Here is a 16,404-nt window from a genome sequence, read left to right as displayed (position 1 = left end):
TTCAGCTTCTCTCTAACAGCTACCTTGCGAATTAACTGGGAGCAGGTGTGGGCGACAGAGGGCTCAGAGGAGTGGAAACTTCCATTCCACCTGCTTACTATACTATTTGAATTTTTATTTCAAGAATATATATTACTTGTATAATTAAAAATATTTTTAATTTTAAAAGTAATTAATATGCCATATAAAAAATTAGGAAATAGAGGAATAGAAAATAAAAATAATCTGTAAACCTACCTTTAAGAAATAAATTACAATTAATATTTAGCCATATATGAAGAGGATCTACATTTTTAACCCTTTTGTTAGAAGAAGCACCAATGGCCAAGTTACTCTCTTCGAGTTTTATCACATTTCTCTTCATCTCCATCCCCAAACATCCTGGAAATTCTATTAGATAACCATCATCTCTAGAAAGCTACCTCAAAACTGCCAAAAATTGGGGCCAGCCCTGTGGCCGAGGGGCTAAGTTTGCGCGCTCCGCTTCGGTGGCCCAGGGTTTCACCGGTTCGGATCCTGGGCGTGGACATGGCGCCACTCATCAAGCCATGCTGAGCCGGTGTCCCACATGAATATACAACTATGCAGTGGGGGGCTTTGGGGAGAAGGAGGAAAAAAAAAAAGATTGGCAATAGATGTTAGCTCAGTTGCCAATATTTAAAAAAAAAAAAAAAACACTGCCAAAAGTAAACACTTAATAGTCCACTTGCCTCTCTCCCTTTCACCACCCTCACCATCACTCTCTGCCACCAATGTCACACAGTTTAACTGGAACCTACTCTCCACCCCCACAGTGTCATGAAATCATTTAGTTACTGCAGTGAAGAGAGTACAAGATTTGGAGTCAAGCAACTTCGCTTATGAGTCTTGTGGTTCCTCTTTTACTACCTGAGTGACCTAGGACTAATTACTTCTGCTGGTTTCTATACCTGCTTCTTCATTTGTTAACAGAAAAATAAGAATACCTAATACACAGATATCTATACAGCATAATGCCCAGCCAGAGTGCACTCAATAAATGACAATTATTATGGACTTCTATGTGCCTGTCACTGACCTAGATGTTGAAGGTAGCACTCTGAAACATTAACAGATGGGGTCCCAGCCACCCTGGAGGTTACACGCCACTGACTTAACCCCCAGGGACTCTTTCCACGTGGGACTTGAATTCCCGATCCATCCCTTATTAGGTGTGTGACCTTATACAAAGCACTTCATCTAAAATCTCAATTTCTTCTTTCTAACATGGTGATGTTATCTGCTCTACCTACTTGACACGGACAGAGTAAAACTAAACTGCGAATGTATGTGAAAGTGCTTTGTAAAACTTTATATGCTAAATAAACAAAAGGAATTAAAGACTAACGTATTCCTCTTCTCTAGGGCAAAGCTTTCCAACCAGTGTGTCAAGAATGGATTATAGATGTGGTGAAATATTGACACCCTCTCCCCCACCCTTAGCCTTTAGGGAGCTATGGTGAGCCTGGCTATAGTCTGCCATACAAATATAATCATTTTCTATGTGTGCCATGATGCAGAAAAGTTTGGAAACCCTGCTCTACAACACTATCTCATGCTAGCAGCAACTGGAGTTGGCCAGCTGACTCCCTCCTCTGTATGATTTAAGCCTCACCAACAACTCTGCTTTTCTTACCATCCTGCTCCAAAGATAGCGTGTCACAGTTCCCCAAAGGATCAGAAAGGATCAAGCCTGAACATCAAGGAGCTGCTAGTCCAACGCTATCACAGATATACAAAAATGAAACAAAATAAAAACTCTTAGGTGAGACTATGGTAAAGATATTGCCATATTTTCACAAAAGATTGGGCAATTTCCAGCAGTACCTGCCTATAATCATCCTAAGACAGAGGTTTAAAAGTAATGGAGGAGAGGGCAATAAGAGATGGAGGCAAGAAGAAAGAGAAAAGGAATAAAGGAAAAAGAAAAGGAAAATATATACTTTTGTAGAGGATAGCTGAGAATCTGCAAGAGCTATTCAGCAGCTTCCATGACTATCTAAAGGTCATAGAGACAAAAGATAAGATTATTTTCAGACTCTTTTGCTTTGTAGTCTTTTTCATACATCCTAGAACTAATGCTGTTGCTTATCTGACTTTTAGACTGTCATAGTCCCTAACTCATCATCTTCCATATTATGTGGAACTACTCTTTCCAGTCTGTACATATATTATTAGTTTTCCATCCACAGCCATATTATCTTAAAGTCCCTGTTGAATTTATTCCTTCCTCCATCCTGAATTTGTTCCTTACTCCATTCCAAATTTATCATTCTGGAATGTATTTATACCTCCAGACTCTTAAAATGCCAAGTTTATTACTTAAAACATTTATTGTCACATTTTCTACTCCTCACATGTCATAGTATACACACACACAGCCACATACACATAGATTTATATCCATCCCCATGGGAAAACTCTATTAAATAACACTCCACAAGCCTCCTCCAAATTCATTTCTTTTTATCATACTTTTTGGTAGGACATTCAACTAGGTGTTCATCCACTGAAGATTAATAAAGGAAAATATCTTCTTTTCTTAATGTCTGATTCAAAATCAGGTGAGATACCCCCAACTCATGCCAAAAAAGATGCAAAGGAAACATGGTAGAAGCAGTCTAGAGTAGCAGTTAAGAGATCACAGTCTGGGGTGAGACAACCTAAGTTCAATCCTCTCTCCACCAGTGTTAATTCTGAGCAGATTACTTCAGCTTCAGTTAATCATTTAGCTTCAGTTTCTTCATCTATAAAAATGGGGATTTTAGCCATGTTATACGGTTGCTGTGAGGATTAGATGAGATAATTATGTTAAGTACTTAGCAATAATGCCTGGCACACAGTAAGCAAACAAAGCTTAATTACTGTTATAGTGTTAGATATAATCTATCTTCTGACTTTGTCAGTACCCTAGAAGGAAACTAATTTAGCATAATGTACTCTTTACAAAGTTGTGTTTTCTGCTGCCCCAAGTGAGGATGCTAGACAGAGGGAAAATTATTTTATTCTTTGAGCAGAAGAAACTGGTTACTCTATATGGACTATGATTAGCTGTATAGGTCTCTTCGAGTTCTAACATTCTCTGAATCAATTGTCAAACATTTACAACTTCAACCTTCAATCAACAAGCACTTTACAACCAAATCACTAAGTTCAAATATGCACTTTACACTTACATTATGTTTGGAAGGATACTAACTTATTCACACAAGAGAATAATCATTAAAATACCTAAGAGAGAATGGAGGAAAAGGGGCTGGCAAAATAAGCAGCAACATATCAAAAGTTTATGGATACCACTGAAACATCTTATCTGCCCTTCCCAGCAAAGCCAAAGCCAAAGTAGATGCCTCAAGCGAAAAACAAGAAAATGAAAGCAAGGTACAACCAGAATTTAAATTTTTTACTCTGAACTGTGCCTCGTAGGTTGGTGATATTTAAAATGTATTAAATAATAATAAACACAATAATTTATAAATCCAGTGGATCTCCACAGCATTGGCCACAAATAGCTATCCCTAAAAAGAAACCTCAAAACCACAAATCAGGAACTAAATAAGTAGGCAGTCTTACTTCCTTCTCTAGGACTAGGAAGGAATTTAGTAACACTGAAGTTTTGAAGTAGTTAGAGATTTCCATATAAAGCTAGAATCTCTGCATTCTACTCTCCCAAAACAAGCTATTTACAGTTTGAAAAATTAGCCCCACAAATAGTTTTCATTAACTCCAACAAGACACTATCTAAGGAGTGGTTTTTAATCTATCTGGAGGTTATAAATCTCCTTTGATAATTTGATGAAAAGAATAGACCTTCTCCCCAGAAAAAAAAGAGAATGCACTCAAACAAAGCTTTGCACATAATTTCTAGGGTAAGGAGGAGGAAGACCCTTGAAAGTCACTGACCCCTAGACCACGGACTCTAAAGCATAACCCAGGCTTAAGGAAAATTAATTCATCAACTTAAAAAGGAATGAAAGTATCTGAGGCAGAGATTTTAATCCAGAAAATAAAATAAGATCAGAATTATTTTCTCAGACAGTGAGTGTTAGATGTGGTGGTTGGGAGAGGGTGTTGGTCATGTTGAGCAAGGAAAACAAATAAATGGAAGCAAAGTGGAATCAAAACAGTACTAACATACAGTCTATTGTAGTCACTCTGAGATAGCACCAATGAAACGGCCAATTCCTGCAGCCTTAAACAGGACTGACAACTTAACCAATTCTGGTGCATATTTCCACGCCAATGAAGTTAATTAAGTGGCAAACGTGAACGCACCCTTGCAGGTGAAAGCACAAGTTTATGAAAAGTCCTGCAAATCTTCCATTTTTCCTTGTCAAACAAGAACTGAGTTACAGAAATTATATACTTTAATCCAGGAGAAAATGAAGGGAGGGGAACAAAAATCCTAAAAGGGAGTGGCTAAAGAATCTGAAGGAAGGGTAAACTACAAACAGTTTTGAGATCAAAGGACTCAAGAAGGAGATAAGAACAAAACAAAGGAAGTAATTATAAAGTAAGAAGAAAAGGCGTCTAGAAACGGTAAAAAAAAAAAAACCAGAAAACCTCTTTCCTCTTCCTAGACACGTAAACAGTAGTAACTTGGCAAGGAGGAACAGACGAGTACACGACAGCACAACCTTCCTTCCCAAACTCCAGCGTTCCTTGAACGTCCCACAGGCACGATCAAGCTTGGGACATTTCAGAGGCAAGGCTCCTCCCAGCACCACTGCCCGGTGAACCTCTCCGAGGGACTATCACTCTCCCTTCCTCTCGCTGGGGGAGAGAGGAAGTGGGGGATGCAAGGAGAGAGAGAAACGAAGGCTGGACACCAGCCTGAAGGTGGCCCCCCTCCAAGACTTAGTCGAGAAAGACCTGGATCCTGCAGCCCCTTTTCCCACCCAATGCATGCAAAGCCAAAAGGGTGCCGCCCTGGAAGGGCCAGTCCTCCCTCTTCACCCGGCTGTTTCGGGGACACACTCAGGGGCACAAGAGGAATCAAGGGGCAGAAACCAAACGCCGAATACTTGGGCAGCTACGGCAGAGACTAAGGATGGAAGTGCCCTGTGAAAGTCCGGAACGGCGAACCCAGAGGCTACGTGTCCGCCCCCGCCAACCACCTCCGCCCAGCCTTCCCCCGCCTCTTGCCCGGGCGGCCAGCTCCGCCCTCACCTGTCTTCGGGGAACCCGGCAGCTCTCACGTCGAGGATTATCCCTGCCGCCGCTCTTTGGAATCGCCGCAACCCTGGCAAGAAGCGAGCAGAAACGAGACCTGGGCCTTTTCCTTCTTCCCCTCCCCCTACGCACCTCGGCTCCTCGGGGGCGGGGAGCAACTGCAGCTGTCACCGCCTCACACTGACCAACCGCCGCGGACACTCAGACCGGCCGCCTCTCCACCCGGCCTCCAGCACCAGCACCGAGAGCAACTGAGCCGGAAGTGAGGAGACCGGAAGCAGCGTGTCCTTGGCCCTGGACGGCCTCTCTCTCCCTGAATCTGTCCCGGCCCGGCCACGTCTCGATGGTGCCAGCGCGCCTCCCACCCGGCCCCCTCCGCCCGTCTCCAGGAGGCTGGCCCCGCCCCTCCCGCTGCGGCCCTAGCAACCACATCCGGGGCTCTGCCGGTGCCGTTGCCCGGGTAATTTTCTGGCTGCGGCCGGATTAGAGAGGGGTGTGCGCGCGGGTCCCATGCGCCTACCTGAGCTGGGAGCTTGCAGAAAGGCGCGCCGGCCTGGTCTTGAGTGGTCGGAGGTCTCCAGGAGCCCTCAGCATCCCTTCTTTCTCACTCACACACCCCAGCCTCACGCGTTAGGCGTCCCCCCAGCAGACGGTGAGCCGGCGGCGGGAGGGTGGAGGTGGACGTAGCTCAACGCCACGCATATCACTGGAGAGCCAAAGCTTCTTTCTCAGCTGCCGGGGAGCACGTAGAAGGTTATTCCAGTCCCGCGAGGGTGGGACGGTGGAGGGAATGCGGGGGTAAGGGAGCAGACGGGATGCGGGCGCCTCACCCTCGCTTCCCCAGTGCCTGGAGAGCCCCCCTCCGGCCACGTCACTCACGCCCATCTCCTTCGGGAAAACCAGACCCCCACGCCCGGCATCCCTGAGTTTTATTACTTGCTCTGTCTTTCTGATCACTTTCTGCGTCTGCTCCCTCGCTGACAGTGGCTCCTGGAATACTTTTCTTTCCTGTTCCTCTTTCTTTAACCAGAGACCGATGTCTGCTTTCTTTACCTGCCCCGTTACTTCTTAAGTAGATCACTGCCCTGTTTACAGAAACCCCTGAACAATCCCTGTTCTCAGAGCCCTTTGTAGTTCCTTAAGTTGAGGCCCCAACCTGTGCTTCGGATGCTCTCCCTTATCTCCAGCACTGAATGGAAGGGAATGGACTGCTGGAGACATCCCTGAAGCTTAACCTCACATACGGCTGATCCTTCCAGACACATCTCCCTTCAGGGTTCTGCACTGCTTTTCCTTTGACAACCCTGGATGCTCATTTTTACCGCCGTTTCACTTGCAGAAATGCAAAGGATAATAGTGCACTCGTGGGATTTACCCTCCGTGAGACCATACTTCTCACCTGCCTTTCCTTGTCTCATTAGTTGACAAGACGTTTTTAATGAGTAAGTGCCCAAAGGCAGGACTCTGCCTGTGCGGATTTCTAGGAAGTTCCAGCATAGTGAACAGTATCTCCTCTTACAGATATCTTCTTCCCCATATCTGTAAATAGTAAATACCCATGACACCACAATGTTTCAAAAGTAACTAACTATTTATTGTCTGAGATCTCCAGGACACCTTCTCTGACAAAGAACAGTACTGAAATCCCCCAAAATAAATCTATGTATAAAGGGCCCTTATCTTAAATGGCTCTGTCTTTCACCAAAGAGCAAATATATATGCCAATTCACTCAAACTAACTGCAGTTCTGTAGTTTACTGTGGATTTTTTTGTTCAAAGCCATCCTGTTAGTCTTGTTGGTTATAAGAAATAGATCCCAAAAGAATGGAACTTTGTGGCTGAGTACAAGTGTTATTCTTAGAGTTTCAGAAGGATGACTAGGAAGAGGTGTGTGGCAGTGCTCTCTGGTGCTTGGATGTTGCATGCTTAACTGTTTGAGCTGGCTGGTGCCTTAAGGACTCCTGCTAGCTGTCTCCTGAGTTTGGGGATGCTTAGCTTCACTCAAGTTAGTCTAACTGTTAGACTGTTAGGCTCAGAGGTGTTTCTTGAACACTTGCTTTAGTTATCTGTCCTTATCTGGATAGTTTCCTTAGCAACTGCTGGTGATTTTGATGGAGATTCTGATGGGCTTGGAACCACTTGAAACTAATACTAACTTCTGCTTGGTGAAGGTGTTATTAGTTGTGTTAGGTACTCGTTAGTCCAGTGCGATTCTGGTACTGTGCATGGTTAGTCCTCATTCTTCCTAAGATTTCTGCTGCCCAGAGGGAAATTAGAATGTCGATTGGCTCGAAGAAAACACTGGAAGCTACTTCAGCTGGTGATGGAAAACAGTGAAATTCTATACACTTTCTTTGGGAAAAAGGAAGCAGTGGCCAGTATTCTTTGGATTTGGGGAAAATTTCTTATATTAACTGAAACATCTTATTTTAAACCTAACCTTGCTCAGATGGAGAATTTTTTCCCCTCCTTTTTTCTTCCTTCCCCCTCTCCTTCCTTCCTTCCTTTCTTTCACCCTAGAGTTTGGGGAATTCTGCCTGCCCATTCTCTCTAGGAAGATTAGAAGATTACTACTTTTCTGTCAGTTGGCCTTTATATTTGGAGAGGTAAGAAAAAAGGGAATAACTGCCTGCCATATGTGCTTATGACATGAGGATTATCTACTCATGTACCTTTGCACTGCTATGGGCTATTATTCAGCTTTTGAAAAATCATGTACCATTTATTCACTTGACTTATGGGAAACTCAGGCAGCCTGTCTTTCATTTATTGACCAGGAGGGAAAGGAGGCAACAGGTTGAAAGATAGTGTTATTATTCCTTTCTGAATGAATTAAATGTATGTGTGACCTTTCCTCTTTGCTTTAAATGTTGAATACTGCATACTGCTTATCAATATTATTTCCTCAAGAGAAAGAAGAAGGTGCTACCTTCAATTCTTTTCTAGGAGAATTCTGGTAATGTCACAATAATTTCATCACTCTTTATCAACAGCTCCCTTCTCATGGAGAGTTATTTAGTTACCGATTGCATAGTATAATTCCCTGGAAACATACTTTTTATTAGGGGATACTGATTAATGGAACATTTTTAAAAACCCATGAATAGTAGAAAGAGTAGAGCATAAGAGTAGAAATTGTTTTAACTACAAGAAGAAAAAAAACGGAACTTATTCATAATTCTGTTACCTAGAGTTAACATTCGACATTTGGTCAGTCTTTTTTTTCTATGCATATATTTATTTTTCTTCATTTATTTAACAAATTGTTGTGAGAACCTACTGTTTGCTGGTCATGAAGCACTGTAGGAATCGCCATAAGCCTCTGCCTTCATGTAACTTTCAATATATGTTGTATTGTTAGCATATGGTTTTGTATTTTGTTTTTTTCACTTAATATATTATAGAATCTTCCTCATATCATTAACTATTCTTTCAGTGGCTCAGTAGTGTTTTAGCGTATAGATTTTCCTTAATTTCTTTACCTAATCCTTTTTGTTACACATTTACGTTATTTCGAGTTTTGTCTATAATTATAAAACAATGTTAGGAATATTCTTGTGTGTTAGAATTCTAAGATGACTTGCAATCACCCTCACCTTGTATAATTCCCTCCCCAGTGAATATGATAGGATGTCATTCCCATGATTATGTTATATAACATGCAAAAGGGATTTTTGCACAGGTAATTAAGGTTACTAATCAATTGACATTGAGTTGACCAAAAGGGAGATAATTTGAGTGGGCCTAAACTGATTACATGGGACTTTTAAGAGCAGAGAGCTTTCTCCTGCTGGTAGCAGCAGAAGAAGTAAGAGAGATTTGAAGTGTGAGAGAGATTTGACATGAGGAAGGTTCTCTGTAGCTGAAATGAAGAGGGCCACAGGCAGAGAGCTGAGGGAGGCCTCCAGGAGCTGAGAGCAGTCTCTGCTGACAGCCAACGAAAAGCCTAGGGACCTCAGTCCTACAACCACCAGGAGCTGAATTCTGCAAATAACCTGAGTAAGCTTGGAAGCAGATTCTTCCAGACCCTCCAGATAAAATGCCCTGCCTGACTGACATTTGATTTCTGCCTTGTGAGGTGCTAAACAGAGGACCCAGGGGACTCCATCTGGACTTTTGACCTACAGAACTGTAAGATAATAAATGGGTGTTGTTTTAAGCCACTAAATGTGTGCTCATTTGTTACGCAGCAATGGAAAATGAACACATTTGTAAGTTAGACTATTTTTACATCTATAATTGTTCTTTTGGGATAAAAATCCTGGGTAAGGACTTGCTGGATAAAAGTTATGTGCATTTTTAAGGTTTTTGTATAATTTGCCCTCCATATGCTTCGTACCAATTTCTATACCTCCTAACAACCTATGTTACTACATCCTAGCACACACTAGGTGCTGCCATTCTGATAGGCAAAAATAAAAGACAAAAAAGTATCTCCTCTTTTGAAAGAAGATTTACATTTCTCCTGTGACCAGTACAACTGGCCATTGTTCTCTTTATTTGGAGTTCAATTTTTTAATGAATTACCTATTCTTGTTCTTTAGTTAGCTTTACATAGAGAAAATAGTCCCTACCAGATAGTACAGCATTTCTCTGCTGTAATATTTTCAAGGGGTAGAATGATTAATGAGCTTAATTGAGAAAATGAGTTCTGAGAAGTATTAGCTGCTGCCATTACTTCCTGGAAACAAAAAATCCCAGACATTATACAGTGGGAGAATGGAAAATGTCAGCTTCATTGATTAGACAGTATTGGTGCCTTATTCTTTTCTAGGAAAAAAGTCTATCTTCTCTGGTTTGGCATTAGAAATATGATTGCTTCAGGAATAAAGATATATTGTATCTTACCATGGAAAATTGTAGCATTGACTATTATTTTAGAAGGAAATATATACTGTTAACTCTCAGAAAAAAAAATTTCCTAAAAAAACATGTCACTATTTTCAGTTTGGTGAAGATAATCAGTAATCTCTGATTATATGTATTGCTTTATTTGGAATGGGGTAAGGGAGGAAATTCAAGTTACTTTTTCTGTAATCCTTGTTATTTGAGATGATAGGGTTTATTTCTGACGAATGAAATAAGGCAGAAGGAAAAAAGGAAGGAAGGAAGAAAAGAAGAAGAAAGAACAAAAGAAAGGAGGAAGAGAGAAGGTGGGAGATTCCCTTTTTTTCTTGGAGAGTAATTTTGCTTGGTTTCGTCTTTTCTTAAAAAATTGATTCTTGCTACCTTTAATTTCTTAATGTTGGTATATTCCTAATAAAAGCAAGATATTTTAAAATTTTTATTTTGAAATAATTGTAGACTTATAGGAAATTGCAGAAAAATGTACAGGGAAGTCCCATATATGAGCAAGATTTTTTTTTTTTAGTTGAATGGTCAAATATTTCCTTATAAAGGGCAGCCCTCCCTCACAGTGGGATATGGCTGATATCTGCTGTTCACAGAATTCATAATGGCCTCTTCCTCTGTGGAGGCCTGATATTGGTTTCAGGGTATTTTTTGGTTTGTTTTTTTGGTTAGGTTTGGATAGGCACTGGAAATGCTGACTTGGCTTGGTGTTGGGGGTATAGAATGTGTAACTGTTCTCAGAGGAGGTCACCCCAATGTGATTCAAGGACACTGTAATATAGTGAAAAGAACGGAGACTTGACGTTAGAAAGCCTGGATTTCCAGACTGCACTCAACCACGTTATAACTGTATGAGCTTTAAAATCCAGCTATACCTTCCTCCTGAGTTGTTTGGAATACAGGATGTAAAGCAGTTTGGAAACTAAAGCCCTGGGTTATCCTAATTATTATTAAGACTTTTTTCAATAACAACAACAAAAACTCCTTTACTGGTTTTAGTTTCTATGATGAAAATTACTTGTTTTATTTTAACTACAAAGGCAGAGGAGTTTTGTCAAAAGATTTTGTGCAAAAAAATGCATGTGTTGGGCCTGGCCCCAAGGGTCTAGTGGTTAAAGTTCAGCACGCACTACTTCAGCGGCCCAGGCTCGGTTCCTGGGCGTGGAACCACACCATTTGTCTGTCAGTGGCCATGCAGTGGCAGCGGCTCACTTAAAAAAAAAAATAGAGGAAGATTGGCAACAGATGTTAGCTCAGGACAGATCTTCCTCAGCCAAAAAAAAAAAAAAAGAAGAAAGAAAAAGCATGTGTCATCTTGAAACCTGGGAGACAGAAAGACAAACTAGAAGGATAGATGCCCACACTACTAGTTGTCACAGGGAGTAACACTTGCTTATCAAATTAGCTGGTTACCTTGGCCTGCAGTAGGCCGAAAGCCTGTAGATCCTGGTAGGGGAGATGCTGTGTAGGAGGGTAGGGGTGAGCCCACCTGGGGCCCTGTGACTGTTCTCACAGTACAGTTTGGTTTAAGAAGAGCTCTGCTTTCAGTGTATATTTAAGGTGAGATTCTTGCTTCTACTTGCACGTAGGATTTTGTAAAATCTCTGAATTTTATAGACTGACACAGCCGAAGGGACATTAGAGAGAAGACAATGATGATGCAATCATCACCACACATTCATTGAACACTTTGTAAGTGCTGAAAGACTGTGCTGAGTGCTTTACACTCTGCCACTGAAGCTCATTGAATGTGCAATAACCGAATGAGGTAGGTGCTGTAATGATGCCTAGTTTACAGATAAGGGAGCTGAGGCTTCCGGTGGTTAAGTAAACTACCCAGGATCACATAAGTACTAAATGGCAGAGTCGCTTGTCAGTTCAGGTTTGTCTGGCACCAAAGCCAATATCCTTACTCTATGTATGATAAGCCCTTTATTTTACAGATAAGGAAGTGGAAGTCCTAAGAGGTTAAGACCCAAGGTCACTCTCCTCTCTTTTAATCTCAGTCTTTTTCTGCATTATATCCTCTTAATAATTTTTTTAGGGGCCAGTCCCATGGCTGAGTGGTTAAGTTCACACAATCCGCTTCGGCAGCCCAGGGTTTCACTGGTTCAGATGAGCGGACATGGCACCACTCGTCAGGCCACGTTGAGATGGCGTCGCACATGCCACAACTAGAAGGACCCACAAGTAGAATATGCAACTATGTACTGGGGGAATTTGGGGAGAAAAAGCAGGGAGAAAATAAAAATAAAAAAATAATTTGTTTATTCTTATGCATTTTGTCAAGTATTTCTGGTCTCTGTGCATCCAGCTAACGTGTCAAATTGATACAAAAGTTACTAGGATTTTAAGCATTTAGGTAAAATAGGATTTAGATTTAAAAAATTTGTAATGGGATCGCTTGATTTGACTTTTAGTGAAGCATTTTCTACCAGACTCCTATAAAGGAGACACTGTCTGCCATGTGCTATTAAAAGTTGAACCTTGTGACTACTGTCTGACTATATTTTTCTTTTAGAGAAGTCAGAGGGGGCAGTCTGTGACTTCATGTAGAAAATAGCCACCAAATATCTATCCAGCATCATTTTTAGTTCTGTAATTTTGGTAAACCCACATTTTCAAAACAGATTAAATTTGTCTGATTTATTTCAGAAGTATATATTATAAAGCACTGAAAGGCAAGTGAGTATTCAAATGCACAGAGCAGAGCTAGAGAGCTTTTTAAGAGCCCCTTTAGGAGGTAAGCATTTCTCCTGGAAGTTTAGGTTATTGTATTTTCAGAAACATGTTCTCATTCTTTCATTATTATTTAAAAGCATAACTAATTCATATAAATGTTCTTTTGATATTTAATTGACTTATCGTTGCTAAAATGACTTTTTTTTTTACATTTTCAAGACACAGAAGATATACCATCAAGTGTTAGAAGGATTCTACCATTTTATTCTCCATCCTGAAGAGACTTGGAAATTAATGGGTAACACTTTGCATGAAAATTACTGAATGCTTTTTCTTCTTATCTCTGAGGCCTTCTGTAGAGAATTAATAGGAGGTTGAATGCGCGCATGGATAAAACGGATCATCTTAAAGGATTGAAGTTCCAAAAATATATCAGCAGGACTGGACAGGTTTGACATAATGAGATTCTATTTTAGCCTGACTTCTGGAACTTGGAATAAACTATAAACTGAGCTACACAAGGTCCTGAGAAGGAAGTTTCTCTTCTAAAATATTCTAGCTGCACGTAACATTCTTCTTATTCTAATCCTTTGAAAAAAATATATTTACTCATCAATTTCCTGAGGAATAAAACTACTAGACACTTACCAACTTTCAGTATATGAAGTGGGACAGAAAGCCGCAATTTGTATCATACTGGAAAAGAAATTTAATTAAAGAAACAGGCACCAGAAGGACGAGAAATCTCTACGTAAGCTGTGGTTGAGATGGCAGAAGCTTCCGGAGATACCTCAACTCTGCCGGTAACAGTGAAGAAAAAGAAAAGTCTATCCATTGAAGAAAAGATCGATATTATAAATGCCGTAGAAAGTGGCAAGAAAAAGGCAGAGATTGCAGCTGAATATGGAATAAAAAAAAATTCATTGTCTTCTATTATGAAGAATAAAGACAAGGTTCTAGAAGCCTTTGAATCGCTGAGATTTGACCCAAAGAGAAAAAGACTGAGAACTGCTTTTTACACAGATCTGGAAGAGGCATTAATGAGGTGGTATCGAATTGCTCAGTGTCTAAATGTACCAGTTAATGGTCCAATGTTGCGTCTAAAAGCTAATGATTTTGCCCAGAAACTGGGACATAATGATTTTAAGTGCAGTAATGGTTGGCTGGATCGCTTTAAATCCAGATACGGCTTAGTATTCAGAGCTCAACCTGTAGAAGCTACAGGAATAGCAGTAGACCCTTCAACTGTCTGGCAGCAAAACGTACTGCCTTATTATTTAAATGACTATCATCCTAAAAATGTTTTTAATATAAAAGAGACTGGGTTGCTTTACCGAATGTTACCTACAAATACATTTGCATTTAAAGGAGAAACATGTTCAATTGGAAAGTTATGCAAAGACAGAATAACTCTGGTGGTTGGGGCAAACATGGATGGCTCAGAGAAACTTCCTCTGCTTATCATTGGAAAAAACAGAAATCCACATTGTTTCAAAGGTATAAAGTCATTGCCTGTGTATTATGAAGCTAACAGAATGGCATGGATGACCTCAGATATATTTGATCAATGGATGCGGAAGCTTGATGAGAAATTTCAAGCCCAGCAACGAAGAGTGGTGATTTTTGTTGATTCTTTTCCTGCACATCCAGATGTAAAGAACCTCAAGTCCATTGAGTTAGCATTCTTTCCATCATGTTTATCTTCCAAATTTATAGCCATGAAACAAGGTGTTATTCAAAGCCTTAAAATCAGATACCGACATTGTCTTATCAAGAAATTTTTAAGCTCTGTTGAAGGCAGCAAAGAATTTACGTTTTCCTTAATAGATGCAATTGATACATTGCATCTCTGTTGGAGGGCTGTAACCCCAGAGACTATTGCAAAGAGCTATGAAGAGGCAGGATTCAAATCTCAAAAGGAAGAAAGTGACCAGACAAATGCAGAGACAGACACTGGTCTTGATTTGGTCCCCCATGCCCAGGCAGCAGGAGTGGAATTTCCTGAAGGTCTATCTGTAGAAGAGTATGCTGCCCTGGATGACGGTTTGGAGACGTGTGAAGCAGTGCCAGATGGTGATTCGGTATGGACCAAAGAAAGTAAATCATATGAAACAGGATTTTATGCTTCTGACGAAGAGGATGACGGTGGATCTCTAGGAACCGAACTCCCTTTACCATCAAAAAATGAGGCAATAGCTGCTTTAGATACTCTTAAAAATTTTCTTAGAAGTCAAGATATAAATGATGGGCTTCATAATTCTTTAGCAGATATTGAAATTTTTATTAACTCTTTATCATCTAAATAATTATTTATTGTACAACATCTGAAGAGTAATAGCTTTTCTTGATGTATTTCACTATCTAAGATATATAAAGGGAAAATACCACTTAAACATAAAAAATGAAAAGCTAGTAATCTTTGGTTTATTTGCAAATGTCTTTGGTCTGAATCGCAAAATTCCCTAGGTAGATTAAATAATGAGTAAGTCAATGAAGAATGTGAATTTCAATTTAGCAAGGTTTTGGGGAGTAGAAAATGTATTTCAGAGGCCTTGTACTTAAAACATATGGTATATATGTCAAAAATAAAAAGAATTCTCCAGCTATTTAATTCATTCAGGTTGAATTGTTAATTTCTGTTTTCTATTGTTTTTTTCTTTTAAATTCAGATCATGTTCTAAAATATTTTAATTTATCTACCTTGCCTAAGAAATAAAATACCCATCTATTGCTTGTTTATTTTTTTAAGACATATATTCTAACTAGACTCTTAAGCATCAAGTATTAACTTTAATACTTATAATTAATTACTTTATTTTTCTCATTACTAGCTTATCTTCCTAATAAGAAATTATGAAAAACTACTGAAAATAAAATCTGATCCAATTATATACCAAAATGGTTAAAAATATATGTCTCATTACTTTCAAGTTATTTCTATATAAGGTCAAATGAAAGACTATGACCTTATCAGATTTTTTTGGTCATAATCAGAAGATAATATGGATTCTTCCTAAATATTTGTATGTATATATGTGTGTGTGATAGAAAAATACATTACTGAAACATTTATTAAACTCTTATGATATTTATGTTTCAATAAGATTACTCTTAAAAAGTACTATGAAGATACATATGCAGTTACTAAAAAAAGAAAATATCTTATGTGGTTCATAGTTTTCTAATTTTAACAGCTGAAACTTTTAATATATAATATTTAATTATTTTCTTGATTTAAACTGAGTGTCCTTTCCGTGTATTTTGATGTTTTTAATACTTTTTTTTTTCACATTTAATGGGTAACATTTTGGATTAACTTTCTGCTGGAGGAAGTTTTGTCTACACAGTGTTTTAAATTGTATGAAATTATTTACTCTCCATCCATGAAATAATTTTTAAACAGTAGGAAAATATAACAATGTGTCAGACTTTTCTGTTGTTAAATTTTAATACTATGCTTATTTAACTTACTACATCTAATTTAGGGTCCCCTTTGAAAAGTATTTTGAAAAAATGTAAAACGTCATACAGATTATTTTTATTATGAATTATTATTAGTCTGTTAACAAAAGACACATTTGGAAGGAAATATTTATAGAAAGTATTTTTATTTTCCACTGTTGATTTATTCTGCTTTTGAGCTTTAGTAAAGTAAGCCTTAAATATGTAATAAAATTAAGA

The 16,404-nt window shown here is 39.3% G+C and overlaps 2 protein-coding genes across 13 annotated transcripts in view; one reads left to right on the top strand and one right to left on the bottom strand.

The window, feature by feature from the left end:
• Positions 1-5,438, bottom strand: part of ARFIP1 (ADP ribosylation factor interacting protein 1) — a 121,672-nt gene extending 116,234 nt beyond the window's left edge. Inside the window, exon 1 of one of the 6 annotated variants that reach the window (XM_046656502.1) lies at positions 5,323-5,438. The gene's annotated coding sequence lies outside the window, so the exon portion shown is untranslated. Of the gene's footprint in view, positions 1-4,581; positions 4,601-5,187 lie in introns of those variants that run through there. The other 5 variants (XM_046656506.1, XM_046656507.1, XM_046656501.1 and 2 more) reach the window with 5 other exon arrangements.
• A 157-nt stretch (positions 5,439-5,595) lies between these two features.
• TIGD4 (tigger transposable element derived 4) lies at positions 5,596-16,212 on the top strand. 7 transcript variants are annotated; one of them, XM_046656496.1, is made up of 3 exons: positions 5,596-5,842; positions 10,250-10,343; positions 12,943-16,212. In XM_046656496.1, exon 3 carries the CDS (start codon positions 13,491-13,493, stop codon positions 15,027-15,029), a length of 1,539 nt encoding a protein of 512 aa, XP_046512452.1. In that variant the 5' UTR covers positions 5,596-5,842; positions 10,250-10,343; positions 12,943-13,490; the 3' UTR covers positions 15,030-16,212. The 7 variants fall into 7 exon arrangements, with proteins under 7 accessions (XP_046512452.1, XP_046512455.1, XP_046512450.1 ...); XM_046656499.1 differs by lacking the exon at positions 10,250-10,343 and having other exon boundaries at positions 13,083-16,212; XM_046656494.1 differs by lacking the exon at positions 10,250-10,343.
• Positions 16,213-16,404: the final 192 nt, after the last annotated feature.

Source organism: Equus quagga, chromosome 3, assembly GCF_021613505.1.
Source record: "Equus quagga isolate Etosha38 chromosome 3, UCLA_HA_Equagga_1.0, whole genome shotgun sequence".
Classification (NCBI taxonomy): domain Eukaryota; kingdom Metazoa; phylum Chordata; class Mammalia; order Perissodactyla; family Equidae; genus Equus; species Equus quagga.
The sequence above is the reverse complement of the archived record's forward strand: the minus strand, read 5'-3'. Positions and strand labels throughout refer to the sequence as shown.